At 41.6% G+C, this 16289-nt stretch overlaps 2 protein-coding genes across 2 annotated transcripts; one reads left to right on the top strand and one right to left on the bottom strand. All coding sequences in view use genetic code 11, as the record gives it.

Annotated features, from left to right (window-relative positions):
* Positions 1-5709: 5709 nt before the first annotated feature.
* On the top strand, positions 5710-7798 carry EGR_07902 (hypothetical protein; the record flags this gene model as incomplete). The annotated part of the gene is made up of 6 exons (XM_024497151.1): positions 5710-5797; positions 5914-6001; positions 6110-6241; positions 6783-6967; positions 7506-7570; positions 7697-7798. 6 exons carry the CDS (start codon positions 5710-5712, stop codon positions 7796-7798), a joined length of 660 nt encoding a protein of 219 aa, XP_024348421.1.
* A 5126-nt stretch (positions 7799-12924) lies between these two features.
* Positions 12925-15859, bottom strand: EGR_07901 (cAMP-regulated phosphoprotein; the record flags this gene model as incomplete). Its single annotated transcript, XM_024497150.1, has 3 exons — positions 12925-13164; positions 15079-15180; positions 15725-15859. The coding sequence occupies 3 exons, from the start codon at positions 15857-15859 to the stop codon at positions 12925-12927; spliced, it is 477 nt and encodes a 158-aa protein (XP_024348420.1).
* Between the last annotated feature and the right edge of the window lie 430 nt (positions 15860-16289).

The raw sequence follows: 16289 nt of genomic DNA, 5'->3' as shown, positions 1-16289 counted from the left end.
AAAATGTAGGAAAAACATTGTTGAAGTGCATCAACAAGTCCTCGTGGACGGTGGTAAATGTAAAACTATATTTTTAGAAAGGGATTTTATTTTCTATGAAAAGCAGCGGCAATCTTTCTGCTCCAATGTGATCACTTTATTGGTATAATAAGTTATTTGAATTTTTCTGGAATACCTGCTCAATTTTTCCCTTCAACACTTTGGTAGTTTGCGGAAAATGTGCCCAATTTTGTTCGGCAACTTAGTTTGTCTTCATGATGCAAACGAAACGGTGGCTTGGTATAAATAATGAAGCTGAGATGTGCGTGTAGAGCCTGATTAAAATCGACTTAGTGAATTTATCAGTGATTTTGTCATCATTTTCCGTGCGAGACGCGATGGGTCGGCACGCCCCATAAATATGCGAAGAGAAATCCCCATTCTGTTGTTCGTAATATATGTCATACCTGATATCTTATTTATGAGTACCTACTCTTTCATGGCACTGTAATATGTGCGCGTTAGGTGCGACTGTTTATTACTCTTTTGCTCGCTCTCCCTATCTCGCATTGGTTGTTGTCGACGGATGGAGAAGGCACGGCGGTGTGGAGGGGTAAATAACCCAGCAAGAACGCAACGAGGAAAAACTATTGTTTAGATGTATGAGTGTGCAGGAGGAAAGGTTCGTACTGTTTGAACCTTATCAACACTTTATTCCCCTCCTCTGGCTGTTAATGCGGAGAAGAACGTATATGACCCTATTGTGTTAGTTTTGCCCCACTTTCCTCGTCCTTTTCCTCCGTCTTACCTGCGCCGACCCGCATACAATTCACGGCAACGCGGAGTTGCTGTCTTTGGCCAAACAAGCACTACCGAGTGAAATCGTCCAGACTTTTAAGGCTTTAAAACTGAAACCAAAAGTTATATAACTGATTTACACCATAGCATGCCTTATTAGACGAGTATACTGTGTTTACACACTGTAGTAACTTCTTTCAAAAGTGCAAGTCCTTACTGTTTGCATAAAATAATCAAATGTCATGCCAGTCGTTTTAAATAACTACAAAAGTGTGCAAAATGAAACGAAATAAAATCAAATGAAACATGGCTTGGAATTATATTCAACTTCCTTGATTGGTGGAGCGAAAACTGAGATACTTCGTAACAAGGAATTTAGCGAGCTATTGCGTGCAGGCATGGCAGTATCATCCTTTGAGCTCAGGTTGAAATATCCTGTGCCTCCGAATACCGGCGGCAGCTCCACCACTTTTGATGAGATGAATGATCCTTTCCTAGATGCGTTTATTCTCTCTGCAAGCCACATCAGTGCTGGAAGTGGAAGTTAAAAATTTAAATGACTGCCTCTAAAGTACCAAGGGTACCCGCACTCCCGCAGGATGGGCTAACATGCCAATGCTAAATACGATTTCGGGGGTGCAGTATTATAAATGGAATGCACTCGCTACGCCATGAGCAGATTGACCGGTTTCCTCACGTTTATGAATGAGGAAGGAAGGATTTTCAATTGAGATGTGCGTGACAGCGTTTGTAGAAATTGGTTTCTCACTACTTGACGGGAGTGGAGACACTCGTTGCGACTGTTGCCTGCGGAGGCACTTTCAGTGTGGTCGTCGGGTTTGCGAAGGTGACTCATAATTGTGAAGCGGTGATCCGCTTTCCGGACAGGCAATTCACGCACGGAGAAGTGGATGAGAAACGGCCAACACCCAATCGCCCCCTAATTATATCGGGCGGCGATTAGTTGGATAATGATCCCGTTCCAAGAGTTTTCACAGCACAAAACAGTGCCTGCATGGCTTTATCAGCCCACGCCTATAATTGGCTACATTACTTTAAAAAAAGTGAGTTCTAGCAACTACTTTTGAGTGTTTACTAGGGTAATTATGAGCACCCTTCATTCCTACATCATCGCAGCGTTCTCCATTCTTAAATTTAAATGATTTAATGAAGTGCTGTATTGTGGAAAGTTGTATTGCTGAACCGAGGGTAGCGGTTTTTTAGAGTACTGCACGAACCGGGATGAGTGTGGAAGGGTGGAATGCCGAGAGACGAGGAGGGTCAGACCGCTGCTTGCTAGTTTGTGTGCAGTGTGTGCGTGCTCCCTCCACACGAGTTGATGGACAGTGGCTGCCAATCAGAGCATTTTATTGATGGCAGTCAGTCCCGCTGTTTTTCACACTGTGCAGTTGTTACGTCGTCTTGACTCGAAGTAAATGTTTATAAATACGTACATACACACACCAATTAAAAAGTCTGATTGACATTCACAAAAAACCCGCGATTTCTCACACAAGACCTGCCACAAAGCACAAAAATTTGTTGACTATGCAAAAGCCACATAGACAAAGTATGTGCAGGTTGAAACTATTCCTAATTTAATTTTAAGTGTTTAGAATTCCTTGTTTTCATTTCGTTCCTAGGTCACGAGAAGAAAGCCGGGTGCTGAAACACGTTTTGTGGAAAACAAACGCGTATGCTCTCGTTAGGGAGATTATAGCAACAAAACCAGCATCAATCGCTATAACCCCCTGCTTTTAAATACGCATACAAGATAGGGAGGTAGGTAAATTTAAAAAGCATTGGATCCTTATCCTTAATGCTCCACTTCTAACTGTACAGCAAAGTCCATTAAGTGAAGCACCTTCATGCTATTCATTAAAATTTGTTGTTTAAATTGTACCTGATTGAATACTGTTGCAAAACTACCCCACAGCTTAAGTTGAGGAAGAGAAAGGATATTTTGAAGGGTTCACTGCAGGTTCCCTCTTACCGAATAACGAATTCAAATCAAGTAGCACCCGAGGTCAATGAGGAATACTGCACAAAGTTAGCTTCTAACTGATGCTGTGTCGACTAACCGCATACTGCAAAGCATTTTTAAAAGTCAATCTTTTTCAGTCTAAGAAAATAAGTACACAAAAGAATTGGGAAGCCCTATTCTTACTCCTCAGTCCTTGAACTACATCATTTCATTTTTATTAAAGTAAATTAATCAGAGGGCAATAGCAAATGGTTTTTGATGATTGCAACAGATCAGGACGGCTTCCCTTCTTAGATATACCATTCAACTAGGAAAGAGAGTTGGTTTTCGCTGTGGCACAATCAAGATGAGCGATGCAAGCATCCACTTTCGCGCGAGTGCGCAAGGTGAGGGCACAAGAAGTGGAAGAGGAGGAGAGAGAAGGCGAGTGAGTGAGCGAACGAACGAAAGGGCAAGCAAAAGCACTACATTACGACTAGACGTCTCTTCTTTTACCTCCTCTTCAAAGTTAGCCAATAGAAAAATCCATTTTATCGTCTGTTCAAAGCTCAGCTTTCACTTGAAAAAAAAACCAAATTAGGTTCAGACAGGTAAACAAGGTTCAATTGTGGCAACTTTCACCCAAATATGAACCTTAACTGGACAGATAGTACAATTCTGAATGACGAGAAATGGTTACCTACGATCGCAAAATACCAGCAGGGGAATCATTCTAATCTGAATCGACCTGGCGATTCACGTACAACTGCCATCCCGCCTCTATCGAAACACTAAAATTTTATTTGAGATTGAATCGACGGTATCTCCAAAAATGCATGTCATTGCATCTGAAAAGTAACATCTTGTCGACAAGGTTTTCTCGCTCCCTCTCTACACTCGCATGACTCCATTTCCATTGCCTCTGGAGCTGCCTCTCCCTCAGTGGACTACAGTATCACGCATAAACACGCAACCAGGTCAAGCAATTACCTCACACGCCAACACATCGACTACCGGGGGGGTGGAATGATGACGTTGTAGGCGCAAACGAGAGAGTGAACGGGCGAGCCAGCTAGGAAGGGCGGAGGAGGCAACGATGGTGGGAGGTGGTAGTAGTAGTATTGGCTTTGGAGGGGTGAGGCAAGATAGGGTGGAGGTAGCGGTCCGCGACAGACGTTTGACAGTGGGGGACGTACAATTTGAAGCCGGAATACACGGGGCAACTTAGCTTTACTTAGGTAAAAGAGGGCGGTGAAAGAAAATCTGCCTATGTCAAGCCTGCTCTGATGTCACAAACGGCCAGCAAGAACCCTGGTCAACGTCACGCTGATGAAAAACAAGCACAACATCATTGATAGCATTACTATTGACAGAGACGTCTGTGTATTCTGATTTGAAGATTAGAAGTGAGGTCATCCCAGGAAAAACTCATTTATCATGCGTATGTGCTTGCAAGTCCGACGATAAGGCAAAGTCTCTAACATAAACTCATCCATACCTATTTTTGACACCAAACTGTTTTTCCTAGAACATCAATCCATCTCTTCTATTTCACATATGCAGACGCACTCGCCACTTTTTTTGAAATATTTGATGAAATATGTAAATTATGCTCTTGAAATAATGCAAATGCATCAGTAGTGATGAGCCACACAGTCTCGATGTGGTAAAAGCAACGATTTGGTTGGAAGGTGTACTAGTTTTAATAAAATCCTTCGTACGTTCCATGCAACTCTTCTCTAAGCAATCGGAAGCACTATCTGATAATTACATAAAAACTCCACACTAAATCTTGTTTTAAGCAGTACAACATCAACGCCTTGCATAATATTCAATCAGAACGGTTAAAAGACTACTTTTTCTACTGAAAAATGATTGAATGTACAGCAATAAGTATAAACTGTACTAACCGTATTACTAGTTTGGGTGAAAAACGCATTAATAGGTCAACATCAAGTGAAGAAGAGGAAATTCTGCAAAAGCAGTGCTACGCATTCCAAAAGGCTACAAGCTTCACTGACTCCGTTTATCTTAACTGACAACACTGATGTCCTTTCTGGGCACGATAGAATGGATGCGTTTGCTAAGATTTTCATAAAGCTGACAGATAGGTTTGCTAGAAATGTGAAAGAATGAATTGTACAACAAAATAAACGCAGATCTCAGGTAGCCAAAAGTGTTAACATTCTCTGCACGCTCACCATTAAGTGCATTAACTACCTTCGTCATTTATGATTTTGTTTCAGCTTTAACGTGGATGGTAATCAATCCGCCTAAACCGTCTAGAAATTCCCAAATGCCATCTAACACACTCAAGGAAATATTAGTGACACTTATCAGTTGAGCAGCAGAAAAATGAGCTCAGCTATAAAACTTAGATTCTCTGCTTCAGGACTGACCTGATAGAGTTTTAAAATCCTTTCAAATAAGCACGATAATTTTATTACCGCTGGCTAATTTAACTTTCGCGGACTATCAAATTTGTATGAATACATAGATTTTGGGTTTGATACAACGCTTCACCTTCCCCACAAACATTAGTCAGTTTAATTAGCCCAACTTTTGAAGTGAGAGTGAACTAATAGACGTGCAAGGAACCGGTCAACTCCATTTCAAAATGATCAGGAAATAGCTATTTGTATTTTTCTTTTCGAATTCCGCAGCTTCTAAAGTTCACGAAGCTATTAGGAAGGGTAGTAGCAGACAGATTATTCAAGACTGCATTAAAAACCCTCCCTCAGTTTTGTTTAAATGGGTTAAAAGGGTTTCCAATGTGTCGAAGTTCCTCTCCAGATGGATAATTCGCCAGACAGTTGAGAACATCGGTTCAAAGAGCATCGATTTTGTAAACACAAATGCTACAAGAACCCAAAGCTCTTGTCTAAGTAATGTTTTAGCATGAGGTGTACATACCTGATCCGCGGTCTTTCCAGTGCCTTATCGGCGAAACTCACTTCGCCTCTATCTACATGCTGTGTGGCTTTCGACTTCTTACTATAATTTCTGCTGGTATATTGCACGATAATATCTATTTGTTAATAAAAAATATCGAAATGTGTAAGTTTTACAGGAAACGGGAATCAAAACCACTAATTTTTGTGTGCTACCACGAAATCACGCAACTGGGAGAAAAGTTGGTGGCATTTAAGGATAAAGCTTGAAACTGCATTCAGCCGAATTCATTTACGTCAATGGAGCAAAAAACCTGCATGTACATTCCTTTCCTGTTGTATTAAAATGTTTGCCTGGAAAAAACATCCGGTATACAATTTAATTCGAGGAAGGAAGGAAGGGAGACGAGGTAACGCTCCCCACCCCTTCCCACGGACAGTTGTTGCATTTCGCTTCTTATTTTCAAGCCTGCATTAGCCCGTCAAGACTGCCAAATGAATACAAACTTCCATGTGACAAGAAAATAATAACTAGAGCAAGTGAGGCAATAAACAGAGAAGAAGATGGTAGCTCTAAAGCAAAATTTCCCGTCAAATTAATCACGGAATGGTTGATCCACGAATTGTGAGTGCGTGAGAAAGCGAGTAATTGTCAGATATCAGCTTCTGGGTCTGGAAAACAACCAATTCTGGACTGTCGGAGGTCGAGGTATGGTGGGGATGCCATTTGGCAAGCGCAGTACTGCTGATTTACCCAAAACTGACAGCCTGACAGGCTCGGTTTTCGAAGCCACCTCCACTTTCTCCACCCCACGACAACCCTCCTACACCTCCTTACACTACGGTTCTCTTCCTCCTCATACCCCCTCTTGCCAGCATGCCTGCCTGCTTTCCTGCCCGCCTACCTTCCAGCCCCTTTTCCCCGGGAAAAGTCAACCGCGTCTGACAGCTCTGACGGGTGTGACATGCCGCGCGTGCACACGCGCCCTCTGCTGCACACACACGCATGCACCAGCCCAACGCTGCTGCTATGGCTCTCATTCTCGCTTTCGCTTTCTCGCTCTCGCCCTCTCTCCATCGGCAGCTTGATTTTTCTCCGGAACGAGGAAAAAACCACATTAGCGAATTTGAATTTAACTTTTTCACGCAAGGATATTGATACCTGTAGACTCGTACCTTTTCGTTATTCCCGATTCTCCAAAATCATACATTTGTAGTCATTATTTATTCCCTAGATTGCAAATGTGTGAATTACCTGGCGGGAAGGGTGTTTGGTTAAGAAAAAAATACATTCCTGCTAGCTTAATGTTTCTACATACTTTTGCATATATATTCAGTGATTATGCTCTTACTCCCATCATATCTACCGAACTACAATTTGCTAGGCTGAATGAGAATTCGTAATTTTTTGACTGAAATTCATAATAAGGAGGCCAAGCCAGAAGTGTTATATGATTTGGGCAACTAGTGTTCGTAAATCGCTTTAAATAAATGTAACCTAATAAGTAGGATTCTTCTACTATCTCACCAACAGTAGTGTGCCAGTAACTTCATTCGTATTCTGCAACTGTCAGTCGTGATGAAACTCGACGAGTGATCGAGATAGAGTAATTTTAGACCATAAAATAGGAATGTATATGATATTTTACAGGATTAGAGAAGTTTCACTCAATTGTACCCCGTTTTTGATAAAGGATTCAGATAGGCGATTGCAGATTTGCCGACGTTAACTCCCACGCATTGACCGGCAAATCGTACTTCAAGTTTGGTTAAAAAATCCAAAACAAAGTATAGCAGATCATCGACTAGGCTGGTCATGTGTCGAAGAATGACACCACACGGATTTGCCGTGTTAGTCAGTTAATTATACATAGGTGTTGACGTAAATCAAAAGAAGCTTACCTTTTCCAATATGAAGGCTGAACGCAATGATTGTGAGGTAAATGTGAGCAGCTGCCAAAACAACTGTTGAGGGATGCACTTCCTGAGCGGATCGACCGGAGAGCTTTCTCGAAGATGGGTTCATCTCGACGACAGTAGGTTAGTTAAAATTATTCTAAAACAGAATTTTATCAGCAGTGATTATGTGCATGTTTTACCACTTCTCGCATATGTGAATTATAGAGAAATGTGTATGCTAATTACCCCTATGGTTCAAGAAAATTAGATAGGTGATCACTCACGCTGTGATCGACCATTGGGTTGATTGATGCCCATCAACTTGACATACAATTGAGTAACAAAATTTTTACCTCTTACAATAATTACTGTAATTTTTATGCAAATTTTAATGCAGGCATATCTTCAGTTATCTGGCTCCAATGTCCTTTCTATATTCCGTAATGCGGTAGCGGCTAATTTTCCCACAGAAGTTAAGACAGGAAAGGTTTCCTCACATTCCCTTCCAGCACCTTTTGTCATATGCGTCTATATCCTCCTAAAGTCTATTTTAACCACCTTCACCTCCACCTCCTTTGTCATGGTAGATCTTTCCATAATAATTCAGGCTGAAAAAATGCATACAAAAGCATTCTTAATGACAGTTTGCTTGGCGTTCGCTGTTTCCTTTTCTCTGGCATCAGGCGCTCAGCTATTGCCTTATTTCCTTTTAACTTATCTAAATTTAACGACCCAAAGATACTTCACATAAACTAACCATCTGAATTGTGGTACGATGGGGAGTCGCCAATGGTGAGGGCAGTGTCGGGACTTGAATGATGGAGTGAAACTACCAGTCACATACATTGCTAACTCAAGCACAAGAACAGCACTAGGAAAAGGTAGTTTTTCAGACAAAATCGGGATAAAAAATGACACTTATTAGAAAAAAGATGCATAGGAAATAAACAAACATACACTACTTATAGTCGTTTGATATAGGGGCTGTTCAGATTATATCGTACGGTGAAAATATGTGTAAATAATTTCGATCACAATATTTTATAAGTTTTCAACTAGAATAGTCAATTTGGATTTAAATAGGTGATTAAAATTTAAATGTTATCTTGAACACTGCCGATAGAAGTACTTTAATCCGTCTGGTTACGTATCTACCAAGGAAAGGACGACGACATTAGGATAATTTGCAGTTAGATATAGGCTTCGAGAAGCGAATAGTGGGCAGAATAAGGCAGCAAACAACAGGCGGTTGCCCCAACAGCTTTAGAAAATCGTTAATTCACATACACACGAGCAAATAAGTTATGCTTATTCCCATCAATGTTGGTGTAACGAACAATAAAGTAAATCTCGAGTACTTGAAATGTACCACCTGTTTCCAATGGCCAGGGCATGACAAGTTGCACCAACTAGCTTCGTGGTAGCCAGTAAGTTTCCAAGCCCACGAATAGCGATGCAGGGAATGTAATCTGCTCTCAAATAGCCAAAACATTATCGTATCCGTACCTTACCCCATTTCAGATGTGATGGTCAAGTCGACACGAGTAATGATTACGGCGAGGGAAATATATGGATAACGCACGAGGAGCAATGATGGAACGCAAAGGAATGACGAAAACCAACTCATTCACTAGTCTTGCATGTGATTTTCTAACCACAGCCTGAATACGACGAATCAAATGATATTTCTTCTTCCAATTCTCTTCTTATTGGCTAAAGTGAAGGTATTCATCAGTTTACATCCCTTCATTCTTGCCACTTTCTTCTTTTTCAATTTCCAATCATTGAAGTGAACGCTTCAGAGTGTCACTTTAATAGTACTTTTCAGACGTCATTACAGGCGACAGCAGGAACCACACTTTGTTCCGATTGATCGAATAAGGACGAAGTAATTGCAACTGCGTTAGGTAGAAATTCATATCCACAACCAGTGAGTTAAAAAAGCATACTAGTGATACTAACTTTACCCTGAGTCCCAGCGATGGCACTTAAGGTACAAAGTGGAAACAGGCGATACAAAAATCAAGATCAGCGTGGAGACACGCTTGCATGCGAACGACTGGCAAATGGATTAAACCTGCGAAATTGGGCGTGTTCAGCATAAGAGGGGTAGTGATGGGGAGATAGTGAAAGGTAAGCTGAAAAAGAGGACGCTCTAAAATAGCGTGTAGCAGAAGCGGCAGCAACAGTAATTGCAGTGCTGCAATTTAACTACACCCAGTCTACAGCCGGATCATGCGTTATTTGTGGAAAGGTGGGTGGGATTCACAGGAAATAACAGTCGAATTACTCCCATATTATGCTGTTCATAGATTTATGCAGAATCAAAGTACAAATTTGTTTTTATTCCTTGCTGTAGTCGGAACTTCTCAAAAGTTTCAATACCAATTTTCGTGACATTCCTGGATAAATTCGGGTGATCAAAAGTTCAATGACATAATGAGTGAACATCCTTGTAATGACAAACAACAAAACTCTATTGATGATGGAATAGAAGGTGCGCTTTTGAAATCGCGTACTTGGGTGCTAAGTCAAACATCAAGAGGGATTCATAGTCAACACTGTCTTTATTGAGAAAACATTCATCTGATGATATAGCCACACAGCTATTTTTCATATATATATGTGTGCTCTACCATTACGATTTCCATTTTCTTCATATCCAGAGAAATAATGGTTTAAATGGGACTGCTTAGGTAACCATTGATGGAAGAATTGCGATTCCATGTAAATAATAATTAACATACGTTCGGGAGAAAGGAAAGAACTTTTTGGAGGCAGGTTTCAAGGTAATGCTTCGCCACCAATACACGGGTGCTGTTCAGTGATGCACGAGTTCACCAGTGGTCTACCGGCTCGAGTCGCACGAGAATGCGAAAGCGACTTTATTTGAATGCTACAGATGCAGGATACCACTTTTAAATGATAACATTCATTCATGCTTTATGAGTTGCGATAGCAAAAGGTAACAGACTTACCAATAAGGTAAAGGTCTTCTTAAGTTTCAATTACAACGGGTTGTTTCGATCTATTTTCTGCCTCTTTCCTGTTGCATTCTATGCTAATTATAACTTCCGCAAGAACTGCTCCGGTGATGGTGTTGCAGTTTTTCCTTCTCCGCCTCTCTCTCTAATACGCACAGTAGTTGTTTTTGTCTTTTTAAGAGAGTATGTCTGCATCGAGATGATTTTATATACGCTGAGTGGCTGGGCGCATGTCCAACGCCGACCAATCAAGTTGTAGGCCGAGTAGTGTGCCTGTGGCAGCTGAGACGTGCGTGCTTCGCGACGCATGCGCGCAGGAGAAAGTGAAGACGAGGCAGGAGCGTAAATGCATGCACGCATGAACACAAGCAGGGACGACGGTGATAACGAGGCGGATTGAGTGTCAATCATGCAGTCTCGCACGTTATTTATTCTCCGGTCCGCACCCCATCTACATACACGCGTGTTTGTGCATGCGCGGAGGCACGATTGAACGTGTTCCCTCCTTCATTGGTCTGGCTCTGAGTGCGTGCACGTGTCCATGGGGCAAGCACTCCCTCCGTAAATGCAGCCTTATTAGGCTCTTTCAGCCTGTTGTGTTTTGACAGGAGGAAAATCTCTGCCGGGGGGAGGGGGTGAGAGAGAAGACGAGGGAGAATAGGAAAGCAGAGATCGCAACACATCACTCGGGTGCGTGCGTGCATCCTTTCGTGGTTCGCGTACCAGCGGACCAACCCACCACCACTGCCACCGCCCCATCGCCACACATCGGTAGGGAAGCGATGAGGCATTGGGGCTGGGCGTGTGCTATGGTTTGGGCGTCTTGAATTGACTAATAACTGCCTATTTTAAACCACTTTTTATCCAAATTCTATGCAAAGTTTATTGCGTGTTTCCCAAAGGTGGTGGCCTTTAAATGACCCATTTTGGAAACTTTTGCACCTCTTAAGGAGTCTTGGCTTGATTCATTTTAGAGCTGCGCAACAGATTGCACACTATGGATTTGGTAGTGGCATAGGCCACGTGGATCTGGGGTTTTTCTAATATATCATGTTATTTTAACAGGTGACCTCGAATAGGGAGGACTTTTAGACGCCACATGAAAAACTTTAAATGGTAATAATGATGCATGAAAGTCAAGACACCGATTCTACACCCTTTTGTGACACACTTAAGCCAGGGCGAAAATGATAAATATTTCTACAAGAATACCTTTGCTGTATGAAAGCGTTACTGGCCGTATCAGAATTTGAAATTTTAATCACTCACGCATAAATAGATTAACAATGGCATTACCGAGCCGCGAGTTATCAAAATCTAGTCATTAGTTTAGGATTTGATCGCGTCTTGATTTAGCAAACAACTGCGCTGCTAGGATTGTATGATACGCAACTTCGCCGACCTGCACGCGATTTTAGCTCTTGTATTTTAACTTAATCAATTCCGAAAAAATCTGCTCCTTCCTCTTCTCGCCATTTTTGAGTGTAAACAGCTGTTTTATAATGACTAACAATGAGTGAAATCAGCCACGACTCTTAGAAAGAAGAGTTAACGCGTGTGAGTATGTGCTATAAAGTGGTACTAATCCATGTGAACGGGGAGCGTCACCGTGGCGCATTAAACTCCCACATTGCCCACAGCACATGTAAGGGGCGTTGCACCAAGAACTAGTAATTCCCCATTCCCATTAACGATCGGCTAAACTGACAGATTGTGTTCAACCAAAAAATTACTGTCAATTACTTCTGTGCGATATCTTAAAGCTGCAAAATGATCTGACTGCAACATTATCAAAAGCAAGATTCGGCAGTGAAAGTCACTTTGAATGGGGTCATTTTAACGGTCCATGTCCCACCATCCCCTTCGAACTTCGCTACGGGGCGCTAGATTAGTGGAAGTCGGGAGCCATTTGGCACAGAAGGCAACTCTGACAAAGTTCCTGAGATAAATTAGGTGGTCGCACACCAAACACCCCCCTAACCGCTTTCGATAATTGGCAATCGTACATATGAGTCCTTTCCTGTTCTATACATCCCCACCCAACAGCGGTAGCAATTTAGCGTGAGCCGTCATAGCGATGCACCACCACCCACTTCAGTCAAATACAAGCATAATTTTAACAAAAAAAGGTGTAAACGCGCACACTGAGTCGCATAGCAAATAAGTATTAAAACAGGCGTCCTCATTTATTTTTCATAATGACGCAATGTGATCGAGAGCAGTGCGGGATATCAGTGGGATGGGGGAGGAGTAGTGGGGGTTCAGCACATCCCCCGAATAGTTTGAGGGCATTTATAAATGCTGCACAGGCATGGAGGATGAAAAAAGCACATAACCAGCTCATGTTGAATAAAAGAATATCACGAAGTCGAGAAGCGAGACAAATCATTCTCCTTCCGCAAAATTGCCCTCATTGATTCCCTGGATGGTGATGAGGCTCGGTGGCAGTGAGACTGTCTCGATGCGAACGCAGACCCCCCACCATAGACTTTCGGCGCACTGCTGGGACACTTTCAGGAGTGGCGATAGTAACGCCCGTCGATTCCTGAAGGATCTCTTCCTTTTCAATAGCCTCTTCCTCAGTTGTCGATTTCTGTTGAGCAGTTTTGGCTCGCGCCATGTTGTAGTCGCCAGAATCGAAAAATTTGTGCTGGAATATGCAAAAAGTTGAGATGGATACTGACCCAAGAAAAACACGTTACCCAAAAATGGAATAGTTTAAAGCCGCTGGACATTTGGTATTGCTCCACTTGTTTAAACGAGATTTACTTTAACATAGTCCAAACTGGATTTGGCTCATGATTACAACACAAGCTCCAGACTTTTGTAGAGACGATCAATTATTTAAAAAAGGCGAATCTTGCCACATACTTAAAAAATTAAGTAACGAGGTTGAACCAATGCAAATGGTTTGTGCATTCGTAAAAAAACGCTTAGTTAACTCCAAAAATTGACTATGGCATTTTAGCTAATTGCAATTAAGTTTACGAAGGTAACGCCACAAAAAGTGGTGGGACTGCGAGACTCCACGAGGTAGACTAAGAATAACCAAATAGTGATTTAAATAACTGCAAATAAGTCCAGGGAAATCAGATTGAATTTCCACTTTGACGGCTCAATGACGATAGCATAAAGCGCACAGCTCCCTAGTGGGAGAAATCGCCTAATTCCCATATCTCGAGAGAGTTGCAAATACATAAAACTGCTAATTATAATCGTGCTAACAAGTTATGCACAATGAACAGGTACTAATGATTCTCGTTTAAATCACCGAGATATGATGGAGCAGACTTGCACGAGGAGGTACGCTACAACAAACTTTTGCCTTCACATTTAAAAGCTCCAAGAAAACTATTTCAAACGTAGTAAAACCTAAATTACGCGTTATCGATGACGTCAAATGTTGGAATTTATGGGATATATGCTCCATGGAAGCGTTAAACAGTGTTAGAAATAAGGCCATGGGTAAGATTTGGGATGGTAATAACTGTGGCATACCCTCTGATAATCACGATACGGTACCAGAGGGGAGGCTAACGATAAGGGTCAGTAGGCTCTAAGACAACCTCATGATGTTACCTGCTGAAAATGTGATTCAGATGGAAGAATTAATGGTTAGACCACTCAGAAACTGACTGCACAAATTGGTCAAGTGACTAAACCTAAAATTGAGTTCCAGTTACTAATAATCGTAAATGAGTTCGAAGAAGTAAGCCTTTTATAGGATGAGGGTGACTAAATGACGTGACACACCACGGTAACATGCCGAATAACTTAACACATCACAAAATCGAACAAACCAGCTACTGTGGCATGTCTGAAAATGTAACACCATAAGTTGCTAAGACATAGGTTGAACCTAATGTCTTTAATATCGTGACCAAAGCAACCGAATAGTTTGGAGAGCTTGCTAAAATGTTTCAAATTGAAAATATATTGGTTGTATAAAACCCGAGTTTTGCCTCTGATTGGCATGTTCAATGCATGAACAAGCATTGCTAAACGTTGCATAGATTTCCCAGAGCTAACAGTGGAGAACACTTCCTGACGGGTTACGTTACATGAGCGATGCTAATGTTATTATTCCAATCTTTAAGGTTAGCGTTAAAGAATATCCCTGAAAGCCAAATTTCTATTCATAAGCTAGGCAGATAGGGGAATGCAAAGCATAAAGAGCCAAGTTGTTCCTTCTTTAACCAAATACCTTAGACAAATTATCGAAAATAAAAGATGAAACTGTCTTTGATTTCCTCTCTGTACACGAGGATAGTACAGTTGGAGGTGAAAGGTCTATTTGAGTTTGCCACATAGAAAACATACAAGATAGTCTTTTTGGGTAAAAACGACAAGAACTGTTTCGTATTCTTCCATAGAACAGCATGAAATATGGGATATTCTAAAAACTTCACATCGGACCAAGCACTTTTTCGCGTTAACGACCCATGGCCATCAAAAAGTGTTGCTACAAGAACGTCAAAGGCTACCAACTGAGTGAAAGTTACGAATAGAAAAAATACATCTTTTCAGCGACAAAAACCAGCAGGTCACTACTGACGGTACTCACACCTCGATTGAGCCTCTTCTGTAAGAGCATTGAGGCGGCACCCCTTTGGGCTAAACCAGGATACTTAGCTTTTAATTCAGATTCCTGCTCCTCCTGTGACGTCTAAAAAAGATGTCTTCCACGTCGAACATACCACCGATGCTTTGACATCTGAAGCAGACATAACTTCAACGTGTGCTACACACTGCTTAAAATAACGACTAAATACACATTTCTATCCAATGAAATCTTAGTACAAAATTTCGATGAACGCGGTATACTCAACTTGCTCAAAAATGGATCGAGGATTGTGGAATCAAAAACCAAAGGCCAAAACAACCAGTTTTGATTGAAAACCTGCATAACAACTCACCCGTTGCTGAATAAGTGCAAAGAATTATCAAAAACCACGGGCACATTAACACATCAAATGACTAGGTTTTTCCCCATGCCCATGAAAATTCGTGTTTTTGCCTACTACACCTGAGATTCCAAAGATTCCGTCTTGCCAGGAATGGTTGGAAAAGGTCAAAGCACTATGAACGAATACTCTGGTTGGTGACACTCCGAGCAGGACGTTGAAACCGTTTAGCAAGAAAACCGACAGCTGCAAGTGGAAGAATTCTAAGCTTTAAAGGAAAAGCACAATCAAGTGTATGGTAAATACTGACGAGGTCAGGTCCACCTGGCAGACATCGAGGAGCATACTGTCTTCACTGCTGGAAGGGATGAATAACAAGAATGACGAGAGACCCAGGGGCGAAGTCGTAAAACCTTCTAGATCCCCACTAGCTTCACCCATCGCCCCAGTGAAGAGGAAGAAAGAAAACCCTTGGTTGCATGCCAACAATTAGGAATGAGAGTCAATGACAAGAAAGAGCTCTTCCCTAACTGCGTACCAATAGTCCGTTTGACTCTCTATATTGATCCAAGTAGTTTTTCGTATAATACGCAAAATCCGGGAACTGACGATGTCTAAAGCGAACAAATCAAAGGTTAAATTTATTACTACCCATCAGTCTTCATGGAACGTAGACCATCCCCTTTAAATCCTGCAACGCAGCAGCCGTTTTTCAACGGCTGATGGCAGCATCCTGAATTTAATTATTACTGAAACAGTCAAAGTATACCCTGACGACATATGCAGTTTCAATAAAGATATTCATAAACTTATTTCTGTCCCTAAATTGGTGTTGGTTTGTCCACAAGAAGCAGGTTTGTTACCGAATCTG

Source organism: Echinococcus granulosus, assembly GCF_000524195.1.
Source record: "Echinococcus granulosus chromosome Unknown EG_S00090, whole genome shotgun sequence".
Taxonomy (NCBI): domain Eukaryota; kingdom Metazoa; phylum Platyhelminthes; class Cestoda; order Cyclophyllidea; family Taeniidae; genus Echinococcus; species Echinococcus granulosus.
The sequence above is the reverse complement of the archived record's forward strand: the minus strand, read 5'-3'. Positions and strand labels throughout refer to the sequence as shown.